Raw genomic sequence first — 20305 nt, 5'->3', positions numbered from 1 at the left:
GAGAAACTTCTACGACGGTATTTCGGAACGTACCGGATTCTACAACGTGTTGGCCACCTTACCTACGAGGTGATCCCCGATGGTGATTCCGGCACATCACGACGACGCACGCGACCCGAAGTCGGCCACGTGGTTCGCTTAAAACCTTTCTACGCACGTTGACGGACTTCCATTTTTTTATTTGTTCGGACTGTCGCTTGTGTTAGCATCGGGTCGAAGCACTCGTAGAGGGGGTAAAGCCGCGAACCATGCATTGGGTTTCTTTATTTGTGTTTTGCTTTGCCGAACGGCTACGCCGGTCTGTGTTATCAGTGTTGTGTGTGTCAAGAGAGGTGCGTGTTCCCTTCTTTCTTTCTGTGCCGCATGTGTTATCTCTTCTGATAGCGAGAGCGTTCCGAACTAACGCGAGCAGCCTAGAATAATCTTGGTTGATCTACAGTGTTCTGGATACACCGTAAAAACCCGCGTATAATACGAGGTTTTTTTCCAAATTTTACTCTGTTAAATTTGTGCCTCGTATTATATGTGGATCCCAAAGTTTTCCCCCGAGAATTTGCACTTTCGGTTTCAGCGGAGGGAGCGCCATCTTGCTGTGGCGTTAGCTGGCTGCTGCTTCTCTCAGCCGGCGCCATTTTGATTGTTTTGACTACGCGAAGAATCTCGGCACGTTCACCGCAAGTCTATCAAGATGTCGGGTGCACTAAAACAGTATTCGGCTGCAATTAAAAGAAAAGTTATTTTATGTGCCGAGACCATCAGAAATTGCGCTGCAGGACGGCAGTTCGGCGTTACCGAAGGCAGCATTCGTGGGTGGAGAAAGCAACTGGTGCTTGACTGGATAAAGTTTGTGTGGTGTCGGCGGCCTGGAGCACTGTTGGGGATTCCCGTCAGTGCTCGTGTTGGACGCCTTTCGCTGCCACCTGGCCGATTCCGTGAAGAAGTTGTTGCACGAACCCCGCACCAAACTCATTGTCATGCCAGGAGGAATGACATCCCAGCAGCTGCAACCGCTAGACATTTGCATCAACAAGCCTCTCAAAGACTGCATCGGGTCCTGCTACCAAGAGTGGATGAGGACAGGATACCCGTAAGTGACAGCTACCGAATGGCTGACGCGGGTTTCTCCAGCGGTGCTTTGTGGCTGGATCGCGGATGCGTGGGCCAGCATTCCAGAGGAGCTCGTCAGTCGCTCTTTTAAGAAATGCGGCTTCTCGAACGCCCTTGATAGCACTGAGGACCACTTTCTGTGGGAAGACATTTCCGACAAGGCGACTTCAGCAGACAGCGGCAGCGACCCTGACGATGACTAAACGGGCGTCGGGAGACGGTGCCAGCGAAAACTGACAAAGACTGAACGGTACCTGCAGTGCAAATAAATGTTTTATGTGCTCTTTACCTCGCATTATATGCGGATGAAAACTTTTTTTCTGATTTTGATGTCCCCGAATTACACCTCGTATTATACGCGGGTTCGTATTATACGCGGGTTTTTACGGCAATTCGACTATTCCAGAAACCCCCGCGCCGAGTGACAAATTCCCGCTGAGCAGATGCGGCGGCATTCGACTCTCGACGCTTAACTACGCACGTCGCTTTCTTGTCTGCTGGTTCGCCGCCTGTGTATTCTTTGAGTTGTTAGGGGAGCACAAGTTCGCTCCAATAAAATTATTTTCTTTAAAGACAACTGCGTCGTCTTTGGCTTCGTGACAATATACATAATATGCCAATAGCTTGCCCTACTCTTTTTTAATGTCAACTCATATTTTCTCTGTTCAGATGTGACACGTAAAAACGCGCACTGAATACTGAACTCTTTATTTTAAATGTGAGATAAAAATGTAAGACGATCTCTCAAAATACCATTTATTTCAGTTTCCCAAGGGGTTATTCACCCATGGGTAATTTTTGGGGCACCGCGAGCATGTCCTCATGTAGCGCTCGCCTCCTGGTGGCGTATTCTTGTAGGAGCACGTCGTCGGCCTGGGACAGGTGCTCGGTCCACGGACGTTCCCTCGTGTGCATGGGCGCTTAGCGTAAGCGCTGAGCGGCTCCGGGTCTTTCATGAAACGCAGGACCTCGGAGGCGGTCACCAAATACACGTCATCCTTCTGCAGCAGCCAATCGACGAACCGCAGGTAGCCGGCCTTGCGCTCGGGGTGTTTCAGATACGCCTCGTGGAGAAAGACGGGGAAGGGGGCCCGGTTGGTGGTGTAGAATTCTTCGAAGTTTGACCTGCGCAACAGTAACGTTGTATGGCTTTCTACAGGTGAATTTAGATTATAATGACGTTGTTGTAAGTTTGGCCCATTTTAAATTGAGCGAGGCGCAGTGCAAATGCGCAAGCGTGGTCACGCGTAGCGAAGGATTCGGTGATTTTTGTGACTTGGACGTTCGTTTCCATGGCGGAATGCGAAAATTTTAGGAATTTTAGCACAAAAGAAGCAAGTAATCACCTGAAATACTGGAAGTTTAATTCGCCTGTCGATCCGAACGTCATATTGTACTCACCGTTTCTACAGACATCAAATTCACCGGTCGATCCCAATTTTATATTTTACTCACCCTTTCAACACACTTCAAAAAACATCTGCTGAATTTGATGCAAATGTTTTTCGCCTGTACAGCCATAGTTGTGGATGCACAACTTTGGTAGCGCGCGAATCTTAAAGGTCTCGGTATGGCTGTGCAAATTACAATTATTCCAAGACCTCTCAAGGTGAATGAAAGGGGCTGATCCCGCGTGTTTTGTATCATCTAGTGCCCTTCCTTGAGTCGCACAACCTAGTTAGCTGTACAGAAAGTCGACCGCCGGTTCATCTGTACGAGGTTGCGAATAACAATGTGGCCTCACTATCAGCAACTGTCCCGTTTCTCCTTTTTCCTGTGGCAACGAGTACAATCACAGTGAGCGCACGTTTCCGCGTTTCTACCTCTAAAAACAGCTCATTCCGAAAACAGCTCATTCATTAAAAAGCACAGAAGGCATAAACCTGGTTCTCCGTAGAGATTGTGCATGCGTACCTGAAGTATTCAAAAGTGTCCTCAGCGGTAACTGGCTGCGGCAAGCAGGCGTCAGCCATTGCACATGGCAGGTCTCCCTCTGTGTGCTTCGGGAACAGCACGTTAATGGGCAGCACCCAGAGTCCTGGGTAGGAGCCCTCGGGACACGGCCACACGTTGCAGCTTCTTCGGAAGCCAAAGTCCATGGTGTACGGGTAGAATGGGCGCTCTCCTCGGGCACGTTGGTGGACAAGCGTGCTGTCGTATCTGCGTGAACAATACGAGAATTGTCATCAACAAGCGGCGAATTTTTTTTTAAGTTTTCGCACAATGCAAATTCAGGACGAGTGCTGCGGTTCTGTCTAATCAAACTAGTTTTGTTGTGAACGCTAAGAGCCTGATGTGGTGCACTGGGTGATGCTGTTATATTGCGTTACTTCTGATTGTTCACCTACGATTGTTCAGTCATGGTTCACTTCTGACCTTAACGCCTGCAACCGTTACCAAAGGTAATTTTGTCAGACAAATTCCTCAAAGAATTCTCCTGTATTTTCTCAGGTACAGACAAAACTTTTTCAAACAAAAAATATGTCGTGCAAAGGTATCTGATATCACGCCATTAGTTTCAGCCCTATTACCTGCCTGGAGACTGTCTGTCTCTATTTGCACAATGCTACTACGATAGCTTAATCATGATTAGCCTTCTCCTTACTAGGCCACCCTTTCAGAATAATTGGGCGGACACTGACGCAACGAAGCTTAACAATTTACTGCTGTATTATTGTGGTCTACGTCGAGAGGAATATTCAACTGCATAGCAGATATCCCAACTGCATAGCAGATTTTTTGGAACTGCCTTAGTGCCCGTGTGCCATCCTCTGAAGACGTGCGCTGGTACGTGATGATACCGTGTACTAAAATACTTTAAAGCTCAGAAGTATAACTGCTTCATCCAGTTATTCTTAGCCTAGTGAACATACCGGAAGTGCTTGTGGAGCATCTGGAATCCCTGGTCTCCGCCGGTGTTGAGGAATGGTCCCCGGAAACCAGTAACGTCGGAAAATGGCACGTTGGCAAAAGCCATCAGCATTTCGCGCTGGTCCAGGACCTCCCGCTCCCACTGGGTGCTGTTGATCGTCTGCCAGTAGGACAAGTCCGTTCTGTGGCTGCGAACAATAAACGCAAATCTTCCGCAATTGATCTTCGGGCAAATCTTACCTCAGCCAGGGTAGTTTTCGGGTGAAGAATTTTTGTCCCGAAGAAATTTTTGGGGTCGCTTGTGCCAGAGTGAAATGCGTGAGCACTTTGTCGCAGCGAAACTGTATGTATATGAATAGCATCCAGCCTGTCGTTTCCTCGTCACAACATATGCCTCTTTTATAAAATGTAAATATTCTAAGAGGAGAAGTTTGTATATGCAAAACCTTTCCAAAGTACTAAACCTAGTGCATTATTTCACACATGTCAACACCATTGACCAAAAAGGCAACATTAGGCATATTTGAGGCAAAATATCAGTTTACGACTGCTAACTAGCGCAGTTCTTTTAGATGGAAATAGATGTGTGCTTGAGTTTTGCGATAGTAAATAAAAAACACGTGTTGGAAGCACTATTTCAAGCTAGAAATACAAAGCCGGCTCGCGCCCGAGCCGCATTCTTGTCGCGACGCCGTTCGGTGGCCTTCAAAGTCCAACAGTAACGAAACCAAAGGTTTCAATACATGATACGCGGGAATGAAATGCGGAAAAAGTGAAGTGAATTTAGCAAGCCTCGTCGTTTTTATCGTTCACGTAGCGGAGAGGGAAACAGGGCGGGAGGAAGGAATAGAATTAATGACGCCTTTACGTAGCACTGGTGGCAGGAACTTTCATCTTTCGACATTTGCAGCGACGTAAGCCGATACGCGACGCTTGACGTTCGCTCGGGAAAGCGAGAATTCAAGGAGTGTGCGTGTTCAGTTTGAACAAGCTCGTGGAGGTGCACTGGTCCTCCGCACACACACCATAGCTACAATTTTGCTGGCTTCCATCTTCACCGATTGGAAGAGCTTCGATTTTTTCAATTACATTTTCCCCAAATCCACACATATTTTCAGCGGGTTGTGGACAAACTGGCCCCAGGCGTTTGACAAACAACATTACAACTGGCTGGCACATCGGACAAACAGTTGAGTAAAAAAAAAATTCCCTCGCACTTCCCCGAGGGGGAGAGTGTGTAAGTGCGAATGCATGGTTGTTGATTGCGCGATTACGGTGGATATCGTGATCTTAATGAGTAGTCGAGAGATTACACACACGCACACAACTGTAATGTTCGCGAAAGAGAGATCACACACACACACACAACTACAAAGAAAGAAAGATGCATATATTCACAGACACCTATTTGTGTTGTCGTTGTACTTGATTGCTAGAGCGGATCTCAGCTTTGAAATTTCGTGTCAGTACTCCTTTGGGCAATCCCCCACGTGGGTATGTGCCATGTCAGCGGCCTGGCAGCGCGCGCCCATCTCCCCCGTTGCCAAGGAAGGCGGGAAGCGCGCCCACCCGCAGCTGTTGCTATGCGGACGGCGGCGGAATGCGAACGGCGGCGGACGCTTCAGGCTCGCTTAAGAAGTGCATCCGCACTTAAAAAATTTTTTGGTCAACAACTACATCAGAATAACGCATTTTCATGGCTAGTCATAATACTGTGCTTAAAATAAAGGCAATCATTTCAAACAACTCATATTTCTGCCATATTTCGATTACCAATTTGTTTATGCTCCCCTTTTGCGTTGTACATTTACAGCATTTTCGTACCCCCCTTTTTCCAAAAATTGTTGCTTGTTGAATGTTTAATCTCCCACAAGGACGCTGTGTCGCACAGTACATAACAAAACTCCCGCCTTCTCTCTTTGTCGTCTTTTCACCACAACCACTGCGGAGAAATCAATAACACAGTACAGAAACTTCATAGCCAAAAGAAGGGGAGAACACCAACCAAAAGTGTAGTAAAAAACACCCCCCACCTCCCCGAAGGGGATCGTGCGGAAATGCGAATGCATTGGGTGCACCGATGAGTGCGCTGCGGCAAGCAGTCACGGAGAGAGGCGCGCGCTCCCCTGCATTTATATACATATTTCCGAGCGCTGCGAGTGGAGAGAGGGTACGCGGAGAGGAGAGAGAGACCCGCGCAACACGCCCGCCCCGCGAGCGAGCTCTCTCCGCCGAGCTTCGCGATGCGAGTGCCCTCACACGCCCGAGCGCGCTCCTCCTCTCCCCTCCCTCTCCGCTACTCCGCCCGAGCTCCGCGATGCGAGCGCCCTCACACGCCGAGCGCGCTCCTCCTCTCCCCTTGCCCTCCGCTACTCCCGCCCGAGCTACCACATCCTCCGGTTGCTAGGCGCGCCACAGCTGTTGCTAGGCGCACGCCGGCCAACGCACGACAACCCCCGACTAAGAAATGCATTCGCATTTAAAAAAAATTACACCATCTTCCCTTGGGAAACCCTGATGAGATGCGAAGCATCATGGGGGTTCCGTGTGGTTTCATTGTGTTTCATTTATCGGAGCACGAATGGGAATTTAATGTGCACCCCCATGATGCTTCACATCTACGCTGACGGGACTGTTGGTTCCGGTTAAACTCATCATACAACGACGTAGCAGAACCGGCGCTGGCGATCTCTCCGAGAAGACTGAACGGGCGCGCGCAGCGCGCACCTGCTTTATTCACTGGCGATGCAGGGAGGGGGCGGGAGGGCACGTTCAGCCAGTGCAGCGCGCACATGCTTTATTCGTTGGCGAGGGTGGGAGAGAGGGCGCGTGCAGCGCGCAGCTGCTTTATCGCTGGCGAGGGAGCGGAGGCAGGGAGAGGGGGCGTGCAGCGCGCACTGCTTATCGCTAGTGAGGGAGAGTGAGAGAGGATAGGCGCTGCGGACGGGGCACGCAGGAGTGACATACACTCGAGCAAGAGATGCTCTGCATCTAAAACGGTCCAGCTGGAATAGCGAAGCCGTATTCACTGTGTTTACCTGTTCTTTAGAAGCCTCTTCATCATACTGAACAAGTCTTCGGTATGAACCGAAGCGTCTCTTTTTTAATACACTTTTGGTCGGCGATTCCCCTTTCATTGACTGTAAATCTTCTGCCTGCCCCGAAGAATTTTTGCCATACCGTAGGATTAGTAATAAACCTTACTGATTTATAAGCTTACCTAATAGACTTCAAGGCGATCTCATTTCCCCAAGAGTGTAGCTGGTTGACGGCTTCGTAGTCGAGGTATTCCGCCGGCGTGAAAAAAGTTGCTGCGATGCCGCAGCCGTTTTGTTGGTTCTTCCTGCTCGATATGTTTAAAAGTTCCCGGTAGAAGGGCATGTTGCCCGCGTTGACCGCACCATCGAATGTCAGCATTACAAACTGGGGCATCTCTTCCACTCGAACACCAGCGGGGGGCGCATCACTTGCGCAAAGGCATCGAGGCCGTTTGCAGACTTCTTCACTGCATTCTCCAGTTCCTGGTGTAACAGGGCACAAAATTATATGGGAAACAAATAACGCATGCGCAAATCAATATTATTAGGCTGCGCTCTATAACGAGTGTGATAATTAGAATATTTAAAAGGGATCGCCGTGGCCATGTCTACGCATTTTATTGCAAACATACTTGTTTGCCTGCGGAACTGTCTCCCGGGAGGGATACATCTCAGTTTCATTCCACAGCCTGGCCCCACTAATTTGAGTGGTGGTGTACCTTCCAGTGTATCTCATAAGGATCAAGATCATTCTCGCGATTCAACTTAACACTGACAAGAATGATGGCGACGCTGACACTGCGTAATGTGCGCAGCTATGAACACCCGCCATGCACTATGGTCATCGGTCCGTATATTCTGAGCAGTTGATTTTTTTATGCTAACGACAACAATGACCACATGTTCTAACCCACGTGCGCACGTAGTGGCCTGAAACACGACATGAAGGAGTGGTCGCAAGTTTATGCGAGAGGCTTTCAGCCTGCACAAGATAAAACGATGAGGATGATCATAAATGTCGTACGTACTTTTGAAGCACATTTTTTTAGCCATGCATACATACTATCCTGCAATTATGTGAGTTCAAGCTAGGGTGAACGCAACAAAACTTAAATAAGAAATACGCCGCTTGGAGCCAAACCCGTTCACGATTGAAACCCCGGCCGCGTCATCCGCGAGGTGCGCCATAGCGAGAACAAAATATTAGTTTATTCAGGTTGAGTTTATTCTGGTGTGGGCTGAAACTTTTACACGAACATTGGGATTCGTCGCCTCCAGCAGGCATACAGGTGACGCAATTCTGTTATGAACTACACCAAAACATTGAGCGCTAGCTGTACTTCACTCAAATGGTACGAGCATCACAATCTAACCGATCCACATAAATGCATAGCAAAGACTCGATAGTAACAGCCGTGTACGCATCGTCCAGGTCCAGACAACTTTTGTGGTGCGTTGATGTATGATATAACAGCTAAGCCTGATGTTCCATTTTAATCTTTCGGCTGCATGCAAATCCTCTCAGTCACAGGTCACGTTTTGGGTACCTGCTCCCGCACAGAAGATGCACTACGGGTAGTTGTGTCGACAAAAATTTGCAATGTCAATGCCACCACGTAGAAGTACACTAGAGAGTGCAGGACGCTGCAATGTCATGTGCCTCACAAACAAACCCGGACGCGACGCAAAGCTGAAGCTGGCAAAATATGTTGAGTTTGTTAGCGATGAATATGACTCATTGAAGGCGAAATATGCGGAAGTAGTTGAAGCCAATAAGATATTAACAGCCCGCAACGAAGCTCTCGAGAAGAGAATGGCTGACCTTGAATTATCCTCTCGCCTAAATAACATCGAAATTAAAGGTGGGCCGGTAACAAAAGGTGAAGGCTGTGGAGCCATTTTGAAATCTGTGGCTGAAGTACTCGAGTGCCCCATTGAAGCGTCAGACATTGACACTATTCACCGCGTTCCCGCCTTTTCCTGAGAAAAGAACATTATAGCTCACTTCTGCTCACGGGGTAAGAAAAATGAATTCAACGGAAGGGCCCGGAAAGCCCGATTGCGTGCTAACCAGATTGGCTTCTCTGAGAAATGCGACAGCCCAGTGTATATAAATGACCACTTGACGATAGCCAACAAGAAACTTTTCCCGAAGGCGCTTGCTCTCAAGAAAGAGAAGAAGTGGCAGTTCTTGTGGACAGAAAACTGTCAGATCATTGCTCGCAGGAACGAAGACAGCAAGGTCTTCCGTATAGCAACAGAGTCCGACTTGAAAATCTTCGCCTAATGGTCCCCCTTATGTAGTTTACAGCACATCACGTCCTCAACGCCAGTATGGCTCTGTTTCACCGGACCAATTTAAACTAGCTCTTCAGCGCAAAAATTGATCCCTCATTCACTTTAACGCACAAAGCATCCGCAAAAACTATGATTATATCACCACATTTCTTAGATCGCTAGAACATCCCTTTTCTTTTATTTGCCTCTGGGAAAATTGGCTTTGCAATGACGACGCTCTCTTATGCGGCTTTCCAAATTATCAGTCCGAGTTTTGCCATCGTCCATCTAGTAGCCAGGGGGGTGCTGCTAGCTTCATCTCACAACTAATCTTCTATTCACGCAGACTTAATATCGCAATAAACCTCACTCATTGCGAATCTGTATTTATCGAACTTGACACTTTTATTGAGGGTGCGGGCAAAAACATTATTCTGGGATGCATCTATCGTTCGCCGTCGTCATCTGTTTCTGAATTTTTGGCTAGCCTTGACGCAGTATTTGAAAAACTGTCGTTGGAAAACTAGAACGTTGTTCTTCTAGGAGATATTAACATCAACCTGCTGGATATTGATTCTAAAACACCCGCAGACTACATTGTCTGTCTCAGTGGGTTCGGCTATGATCGTTAATTCAAGCCACACATCAGTCAACATCTGCATAACATATGTTGACTGACACTGGAGTGAACCAGCAGACAACAAAATACAACTGTTATAACAATAATTCAGACGATATACTATTGACCCACACAACAGACATAATGGAGTTGCCATAGCAAGATAACGGCTAGCCAACACACATGTGACGCACTCGCACCTGCTCACTGGACCTCCAAAGCGCCTGTGTAGCAAGTGTGGGGAGTGCCACTAGCCGATATCCTAAGTATCTGCCAAGCATTTAGCACAACACGACACAAGCATTTGCCTGAACTCTGCAGACGAACCATTCCAGTGCACCCATTAGAACTCTTAGCAGACGAAGCGATGTTTCTCTTAAATGTGTTAAGTTTTTATCGGATATAAAATTTCTACAGCTCTGGTCATATCACGCATAATCATCCTGGCCCTATACTTCAGCGATCCTTATTGTTTTTTTGTTGCGTTTCCCGTCTACTTTTACTCGCCGATTTTAGTATTTACGTTTACACCACTCATTAAATAACGGTTTCTTTGGTGCAATTTGCCGTAGTTGACCTTGTGCCCTTAAACAACAAATAACATCACCATCATCATCATTTATACAAACATCTGATAGGGTGGTGCATAGCACAGTCATTGTGAAATATTTCACAATGACTGCACCATACATGTCTGTCCCTGTCCATTATTCAAGTCTGCAGCGCACGCTATTGAAGAACTTTAACCAACCTAGAAATAGAGTACGAATAAATAGTGTTTCTACTACCCTGAAGTAACTTTTTCATTATATCTGCAGAAATTCATGGCATTGTCTAATGATGTGTCGCATTCTCACGAAGCTTGTCTGCACTTTGCGTTCCTCACAGTCAGACTTGCCTATGAGCAGCGAAATTCATTGTGTCATTTATTTGTTTTGAAGTTTACTTTTATGTCTATTTGCCAATTATGTGCGTTTACAACAATTAGGCAATTGATGTCTTAACGTGGCCAAGTAAGCATATCTACGGAAATTCAAGGCCGTAGTCAGAATTGGTGCGTTTTCGCAGCGTTTAATGCGTGCTTTCGTAGTTCTTCCCTGGTCTTTTCATATTCTGGTGTGCCGTTTGCGAGTGAGATGTGTTGCATAATATTTTATTTTGTAAGCCCATTTTTGTAATATTCATATGTGTAATTTTCCAGATCTCGCTTCTTAAACTACTCCGCTCGACTAATTTTGCCCGTTTACGTCATTCTGGCGATAAAATGTGCTAACTCCACTAATTACATTTCTTGTGAAAATAGAGGCCGTTGAACGAATGCTTTCTTTAAACAATTTTTATTCGCGTTTTCGTCGTCCTTTTTCCAACTCTTCTATTTTCGCCTTCGGGTTTTGTAAGAGTTTTGCATATTTCATATTTTTTTTTATTTTGTAATCTCACTCTTACAGTTTTTCTTATTTTGTTTATTTTTTGGTTTTTATATTTCGTACGACCAATTATCTCAATTTACGCCATTGTGACGAATAAAAGCAAGTCGGCCAATTCTAGATTTTTGAGCAACTTCAGGGTGTTGCATGGTTGTAGCGGGGGGGTGGGTCTCGGCAAAGAGCCTTAGTTTAGCAACGTGACATCTGTATACAAAAAATCACGCAGTGTTGATGCGATGCCGCCAGTCAATTGTGTTAACATGACCTGCCACATCCTCGCTATAATCCTGATTTCAGCTGTACAGTAGGGTGATGAAGGCTCTACACTGATGTGGCGGTAACCTGAAGGGGCTCGCATCTACACGTTCCGATGAATCATTCGTGGATATTTATTCAGAATAAAGAACTCGCACAATATTACCGTTTTATGCTGATGAGCTGGATGTATTGAGTGGTCTCCAACATTTTATGACCGGCGTTGAATGCGCCTGACTCACAGCATTCGCCGCACCGCAATTGGGATACAGCAGTTACCATTTACTTTTGTTCATTTTCTATTCTAGCTTTTAGATTGTTCGTGGAGGTTAGGTTAATTTCACTATTTCTAGCTGTTATGCCTCATAAGGCTAACTTCTGGCAAAAACTTTTGTAGCGCCATCAATGAAAGAAAAGCCAAACTTCTGCAACAGTGGGCAGCCGGTATTTCCACCTTTGTTACAAATGAAAGTTCTCGGTGCAACTCTTTCTAATCATTATACGAATAGTTATTATTCTTTTGGTAGCAGCAACGGAAGGGATCACGATACTCACATGCACACAGTAACATTGCACCCTACTAAATAGGTTTGTCTTTTTCCTACTACCACAGTAAGAAATGAAAGAAATCCCATAACCTATACGTACCACTGTAAGGGCCAGGAATGACAGGCACCTCCGTTGAATTGTCAGTGGTGTGGCTGCTTTGCCACTCTGATGATTGGGTCACCGTGGAAGTCGCCTCTCCAAAGAAACCGGCAGCTTCAGGGGCATCCACTGTGACAGTTAGATGAATTTCTTTGAAGATAGTCTTTGACAGCCCGTGGTATATGTTTCAATTACATAACGACTCACTTTATATGAGAGCGATAAAGAAGGCAACGGAAACAATTCCGTTCGTAACTCTTGTTTTCAAGTCTTCATTCATTCATATGGTTCCGGCTTTCGTGGTTAGCTATGACGTTTGTTTTAGGAAAGAGTGGTGCGCAGCCACAATCCCGAAAGTGAAGCTCAGCCTCCTATAACAAGACGTATGGCACCTATGGCACCTATGGCACCTATGGCACCTATGGCTCCCTTCAGCAGCAAGACTGCTAGAACAAAGGCCCTCGCTGTGCATGTAGCGAATCAGAATGAAAAAATGAGGGGCTCGTTGAACTAGGACAGAAATGAGGATTAGCAGTCAAGAAAACCTCGGAAAGCAAAAGGGAGAATGTGGTTGGTCATTGAAAGAGCTGAAGATTTTTTTGAGAAAGAAAGTGGTGAAAAAATGGGAGCTTAAGAGGGTTCAACGCTGGTCGACCACTCTCGACATGCCGTAGACCCCCGAGTCACGGACCGGGGGTTACAAAGAAGGTCCCCTTCACCCCGAGTAGTCCCAGTGGCGCTGGCTACAACCCCCAAGGGTAGGAAACCAAAAATACTCGAACATGGGGAAAGAGCCCCGCCAGTAGCGTAGTGGTCATCGCACCAGACGCGTATTCTGGAGGTCGTGGGTTCTGATCCCACCCGGCGGCCATTTTCATCCAGGGATTCGTGAGAAGTTTAGGGCAGTATGGGTAGGGAAGCCTGCACCGATAACATAAGCGCTACAGAAGACTGCGGAAATAGAAATAGGTTTGTGCAACCTTGATTAGAAAAAAGCAGAGCAAAAGGTTTCCCCCCAGACAGCATTGGGACCGGACGGTATAGCAATGCAACTGATAAACCTGCTTGGAACTAAAAGTAAGGAACCGTTTATGAGGGCCATAGATAAGGTGATACAAACCAAACAAATACCAGAGGACTGGCTAGAAAGTAGGATGAATTATATACATAAAGGCAGAGGACACAAAGCCAGTATTGATTCATACAGACCCCTCGCAGTAACGTCAGTGGTGTATAGATTCGTAATGCAAGCGATAAAATCAGAAATTCAATCATGGATGGAAGAAAATGAAATACTTGGGGAACTGCAAAATATATTTAGACAAGACAGGCGATGGGATGCTAATTTGTTCGGGATAACGCAGTGCATTGGAATTGCGAAAGCGCAGAATAGACGAATATGGATTACGTTCTTCTACATTAAAGGGCCTTATGACAACTTAAACAGAGAAATGCTGTGGAGAATGCTGAAACTCCAGGGATTAGATGACGAGTTATTACAGTTCCTTATATCAATCTATAAAGACAATAGAGTGCACCTTACATGGGAAGGACAGAAATGCGCCCAGCAGGTCACCACGCATTGGGGCGGAAACAGGGATGCCCTTGAGCCCAATACTGTTTATGATTTACATGGAAGGGTCAGAATAGAAACCGGCAGAAAGTCAAGTAGGGTTCAGCCAAACCCATACGCTGCAAGGCGAAGTGGTACAACAGCGTATCCCGGGAACGTTACATGCAGACGACATTGTTTGTTTACCTGATAACCAGACCGATATGCGAAGGCTAATAAATATTAGCGGTGAGGAAGCCACCGACCTCGGGTTAAATTTTAGCGCATAAAAATCGGGAATAATGGTTTTTAATGACGCTACCACTGACCCAGTGTCTATCCAGCAAGGCGGATTTCCCAGAGTGAAGGAATAAATATTTGGGAGTGTGGATAAACGAAGGGGATAACTACTTAAGAACTCATGACGAGCAACTTAAGGGTAAGCGAGAGCGAAACGCACCTATAATGAAACATAGAGCACTGTGGGGCTGTAACAAATATGAAGTACGTAGAGGAATGTGTAAAGGAGCAATGGTTCCCGGTCAGACATTTGCGAATGCTGTACTCTGTTTAAAATCAGACGTTCTATCAGGCCTTGGAGTGAACCAGAGAACGGTACGCCGTTTGGCCTTAGGCGCGCATGGAAACACAACTAACGGAGCAGTACAGGGGGATATTCGCTGGGCTTGGTTTCAAGTTCGAGAAGCACAGAATAAATTAAGTTTTGAGATGAGGTTGAGAGCAATGGATCAACGAAGGTGGGCAGCTAAGGTTTTTAGGTACCTATAATTGAAAAGAAAGGACACACAGTGGTTAAGGAAGACTAGAAGGCTAACGATGAAATACGGAAAGAACCGTGGAGAATCCAAAACAGCAAAGGTAACTAAAGAAGAGGCAAGGCAGATGGAGAGAGGAAATGGAGAGAAAAAACGGAAGCTAAAACGTCGTTAGAGATGTACACGGCTGCGAAATTGAACATCAGGAAGGAAAATTTCTACGATAATTCCACGAACAGTGCTTTGCTTTTTCTGGCTAAGCAGATTGCATGCGAACTAAGATTTTGTGGGGAAGTATTCACAAAACGATAGGTTATGCGTGGTCTGTGGGAAAGAAAAAAAACTATAGGGCACATAGAGTTAAATTGTGAGGGTATCCATCCAAATCTACGTGAGGGAAATATTCGGCTTCCAGAAGCCCTAGGATTTAAGGGTAGCACAGAGGAAGTTAACTTCAAGGCTGTCGAGGCGACGAAAAAAAGATTAGAATGCAGGGGCACAGAAAGCAGAGAGGGTAATATTGCCTAGGACACTTACCGCCTGTAACAGAAAAAGAAAGTATTTTGAGCCTAATAGGCTTTTTGTGGCTGACCTAAGCAGAGCTAGTATTAAACTAAGCGTATAAAACATGGTATATTTGTCCTTTTGGGTAAGATGACATGTCATCACCCCACTACAAAGGGAAAACCAATAGAAATCATCATCATCATCATCATTGTCGTTCTGCAGTTGCCCCCGATTATCGCCGCTTTAGGCCCCTATAAGCTGCCTGAACGGACGCATTGTGTTCTATAACTTTGCGCCTAACCGGAAATGCGATACACCGTATCTAGTACTGTATCTAGAGCAATGAATGAAGCAAAATTTCTTTTTGCATATTCCTACAAAGGTTGGTTATCGCGATGTAGATTACAGGAAGAACTTCAGGCTTAAACTTATTCAGGCAGTGTGCCTTCCAACATCCTGTTCCAATTTTTTTAATTCGAGCTATTCAAAAAACTCCACTTGACACCGTCTTCTACAGGGCAACAAAGATCAAAAGGAGGATGAGGTTAGATCAAATTGGATCATGCTAACATAATTTATCAATCATGGTGTATATATAGCCTGGAAGACGGCATAAATTAAGCAAAGTGCAGTATTGGGCGAGTTGGTTATCCATCATTACTAAACAGCGCAACAAAAACACGGACTATAGCTGAGGTACACAGGACGAGCGCTGACTTCCAGCTGATCTTTTATTGAAAAAAACACATATTTGTACCCCACACACCTACACACACGTGCCATAAATGCACACAACAAAACAAGCAATTCATCACAGCGGTGCTATGACGCGCCACACACGTACACACACGCCACGTACGAACAAGTGTCAAAGGGCAGTTAGGCATTCACTGCCGAGATTGCAAAGGCACCACCGGAAAGTGCATTCCCATGTTCGAAAAATGCGAAGTCATTCAGCGCCATAGTGACCAGATGACAAGGGAGATCGTGGAGGCCGCGAAAATTGCTAGGTTGGGGGAAACTTGCGTCAGCGTACCTTCGGTTGCTCTGTCAGCCAAGGAACTTGATTTTTAAGTGCGAATGCACTTTATAAGCGACCCTGAATTCCGGCGACCGCCGTCCGTTCACATAGCAACAGCTGCGGGTGCGCGCGCTCCTCGTCTTCCTTGGCAACGGGGGGAGATGGGCGCGCGCTGCCTGGCCGCTGACATGGCACATACCCACTTGGGGGATTGGCCAGGAATCGGGCGTGAGAAGGGCTAATGCACCCGCTTAAAGGAGTACTGACACGAAATTTCAAAGCTGAGATCCGCTCTAGCAATCAAGTACAACGACAACACAAATAGGTGTCTGTGCATGGCACATACCCACGTGGGGGATTGGCCAGGAATCGGGCGTGAGAAGGGCTAATGCACCCGCTTAAAGGAGTACTGACACGAAATTTCAAAGCTGAGATCCGCTCTAGCAATCAAGTACAACGACAACACAAATAGGTGTCTGTGAATAAATGCATCTTTCTTTCTTTGTAGTTGTGTGTGTGTGTGTGTGTGTGATCTCTCTTTCGCGAACATTACCGAACCGCGCAAATTCAACTCCTGCATTCGCACTTTCACATTCTTCCCCTCGGGGAAATACGAAATCATTTTTACAAGGGGGAAGGAACGCTGCATAGAAAGTAATCTAGGGGCGCAACACGTGTGTCATGGCTTGAGAGGGCTTTTGAAGTGAATGTGTTCTAATGGGAATTTTTAGAGCGTGTGTGGTGCGTCATAGCACCGCTGTGATGAATTGCTTGTTTTGTTGTGTGCATTTATGGCACGTGTGTGTAGGTGTGCGGGGTATAAATATGTGTTTTTTTCAATAAAAGATCAGTTGGAAGTCAGCGCTCTTCCTGTGTACCTCAGCTATAGTCCGTGTTTTTGTTGCGCTGTTTAGTAATGAGGCATAAATTAATCTTTCTAGAATCCACCTGCTCGAGTACCCCCTCGCTTCAGCGAGTGTTCGCACCTCAGCTGTCCTTCAACGGACTGCATAACAACTGCTCAGAAATTCTCAACATAAGGACAATTATATTGGTGACAATAATAAATTTACGGAGGAGCTGCGGTCATAGCTGCTTATCTTTGCATGTGCCTCCGATCTTCCGTTTCGCTACTTCACAGACGCACTCCCCAGAAGGCTCCTGGCACGTCGCCCCTTTTTTAGCGCACGTCCGAATTTTTTCTTCAGTGCAAGCTGGTTGGTTATAAAAAGAGGAACCAAACAGAAGTGCAACAGTCATTTGTTTGCAATTTCTAAGCCACATGGTTTATGCAAAGGTACGTTCACAGTGAGTGACTTTGAGGCCCTAGCCATTGAACGCGCCACTACGCCTCATGATAGGATGCCCAGTATCTTTCAGATCTGCTACTAATCGGAAATGAGCTACCCACAACGGTCATACAGAATTTGATGCTCTGAAAAAAGGTTAAATTTGTGTAATTATACTTGTTTTTGGACCTTCTTATCGCAAAAGTATTAAAACAAGAAAAAGTGTATAAAGCTCACTTTCTATTGACTTTTATCCCATAACTGCTTCCATCATTTCCCCAAAAGGCCAGTCTCATCCTAGCTTAATGAATTGATTCACTTTGTTCTAACAACAAGACACTCAATCTGGTTTCAACGTTTAAAGAACTCATTTGGAAACTTTCTTTTAAATTGTCTTGTACCAGACAGGAAATAATGAGTGCATGACCTAGGGCAAAAGCAGACAACGCGGACATTGCCAATTGCTTATATCGCTTCTGTTGTACAGCCAGATATAAAGATAGTGCAAAATAATAAATGCAGAGCATTTCTTTAACTCACGATGTCACCCGTTCTGGTTGTCCGTAGTAGTCCGCACCCCTCCCCCTACACTATATAAAAAAATAATACTTACCGGCGCCTGGTTTCGATCCCACGACCCCGCGGGCGGAACGCAAGGTACATGGTGCTCTACCCACTCCGCCACAAAGCCGACACAGAATGGAGGGCTACAAACGCGCCTTATATCCTTGACTCATTCAAACTACGTCAAGAAGCTGCTGATACAACGCATTGACTACCTGTGGTCGGAACGCGAGGTACATGGTGCTCTTCCCACTGTGCCACAATAATCATACGCACCCGCTAATAAATGATGTCACGTGACCACGTAATTACGTCTCCTCATTTAATTACAATACAACAACAAACAGCAACAAGTGCAACAACATTAACGTAACGCAAAGTACTTAACGTCGTGCGCCCCAGGAAATGCTCTGCATATGATCGTGCCCCTCGCGAGGGGGATGTTTATTTCCTGCCGCAGCAAGAACCAGGCGGCCTCCTTTTTTTGAAATCCTACTTCCTACACTCGTGCAAACATTTTGGGAATCAGCTAAATGTTTGCTAAACTGTTAAATGTCCAAAACGGCTGAACGTGAACTTTAAGTCAACCTTTGGAGACATGCATCAATTTTCAGAGGAGGTGCCGTAACTTCGATTACTTTTGCATGTGCCATTGATCATCTTCAGTAATGCTGCGCAGACGCACTCTCCTGCGGGTTCCGTGCGTTTTGCCAACTTTTTTATGGCACTGTAGTTCCTTTCCCATCGTACAGGCTGGTTCTTCGTAACATGAGAAGAAATCGAAGTCCACCATAGACAGGCGTTTGCCATTTCGCAATGATTAATGCCCGATGTAGCAGTATATTTACAGCGCATGGCTGTTTACGAAGAAATACCACAGGGTAATATCTTCTAACTTTTCCCTTAATCAGTCTTTTTCCCCGCGTGGTTGTAAAATAGTTTCAGCTCTGAAACGTGGTGTACACGCTCTTCCGAAAGGTTTATCACAGTAAGGAGCATGTTTCATTGTTAAAGAGGCAGTCAAATGTACATTACTACAAGTATACACTCGAACAAGTTTGCTCATCACCTTTGCATGTGCCATTGATCATCTTCAGTCCTGCTCCGCAGACGCACTCTCCGTCGGGTTCCGTGCATTTGGCCATCTTTTTATGGCACTGCAGTTTCTTTCCCATCGTACAGGCTGGTTCTTCATAACATGAGAAGAAAGCGAAGTGCATCATAGAAAGGCGTTTGTCATTTTGCAATGATTTCTGCTCGATGTGGCAGTATACTTAAAGCACATGGCTGTTTACTAAAAAACACCATAAGATAATATCCTCTAACTTTTCTCCTAATCAGTCTTTTATCCCCGCGTGGTTATAGAATAGTTTCAGCTCTGAAACGTGGTGTACACGCTCTTCCGAAAGGTTTATCACAGTAAGGAGCATGTTTCATTGTTAAAGAGACAGTCAAATGTAAATTACTACAAGTATACACTCGAACAAGTTTGCTCATCACCTTTGCATGTGCCATTGATCATCTTCAGTCCTGCTCCGCAGACGCACTCTCCGTCGGGTTCCGTGCATTTGGCCATCTTTTTATGGCACTGCAGTTTCTTTCCCATCGTACAGGCTGGTTCTTCATAACATGAGAAGAAAGCGAAGTACATCATAGAAAGGCGTTTGTCATTTTGCAATGATTTCTGCGCTTTGTGGCAGTATACCTAAAGCACATGGCTGTTTACTAAAAAACACCATAAGATAATATCCTCTAACTTTTCTCCTAATCAGTCTTTTATCCCCGCGTGGTTGTAGGATAGTTTCAGCTCTGAAACGTGGTGTGCACGCTCTTCCGAAAGGTTTATCACAGTAAATGACCTGTCTCATTGTTTAAGAGGCAGCCAAATCTAAAAAACAACAAATGTAAACTCGAACAAGTTTGCTCATCACCTTTGCATGTGCCATTGATCATCTTCAGTCCTGCTGCGCAGACGCACTCTCCGTCGGGTTCCGTGCATTTGGCCATCTTTTTATGGCACTGCAGTTTCTTTCCCATCGTACAGGCTGGTTCTTCATAACATGAGAAGAAAGCGAAGTGCATCATAGAAAGGCGTTTATCATTTCGCAATGATTTCTGCGCGATGTGGCAGTATACTTAAAGCACATGGCTGTTTACTAAAAAACACCATAAGATAATATCCTCTAACTTTTCTCCTAATCAGTCTTTTATCCCCGCGTGGTTGTAGGATAGTTTCAGCTCTGAAACGTGGTGTGCACGCTCTTCCGAAAGGTTTATCACAGTAAATGACCGGTCTCATTGTTAAAGAGGCAGTCAAATCTAAAAACAAACAAATGTAAACACGCACCAGTTTG

At 45.8% G+C, this 20305-nt stretch overlaps 1 protein-coding gene across 2 annotated transcripts; it reads right to left on the bottom strand.

Annotated features, from left to right (window-relative positions):
• Nucleotides 1-1849: 1849 nt before the first annotated feature.
• On the bottom strand, nt 1850-19984 carry LOC144158795 (chitin deacetylase 7-like). Of its 2 annotated transcripts, none has more exons than XM_077689935.1 (6): nt 19883-19984; nt 12243-12371; nt 7199-7499; nt 3981-4166; nt 3022-3267; nt 1850-2232 (listed from the first exon to the last, which is right to left on the bottom strand). In XM_077689935.1, exons 1-6 carry the CDS (start codon nt 19956-19958, stop codon nt 1869-1871), a joined length of 1302 nt encoding a protein of 433 aa, XP_077546061.1. In that variant the 5' UTR covers nt 19959-19984; the 3' UTR covers nt 1850-1868. The 2 variants fall into 2 exon arrangements, with proteins under 2 accessions (XP_077546061.1, XP_077546060.1); XM_077689934.1 differs by lacking the exon at nt 19883-19984 and adding an exon at nt 19021-19137.
• Nucleotides 19985-20305: the final 321 nt, after the last annotated feature.

Source organism: Haemaphysalis longicornis, unplaced genomic scaffold, assembly GCF_048455015.1.
Source record: "Haemaphysalis longicornis isolate Haplotype H1 unplaced genomic scaffold, Haemaphysalis longicornis Haplotype H1 scaffold_10, whole genome shotgun sequence".
NCBI classification, from domain to species: Eukaryota; Metazoa; Arthropoda; class Arachnida; order Ixodida; family Ixodidae; genus Haemaphysalis; species Haemaphysalis longicornis.
This window is presented reverse-complemented; position numbering and strand designations above follow the sequence as displayed.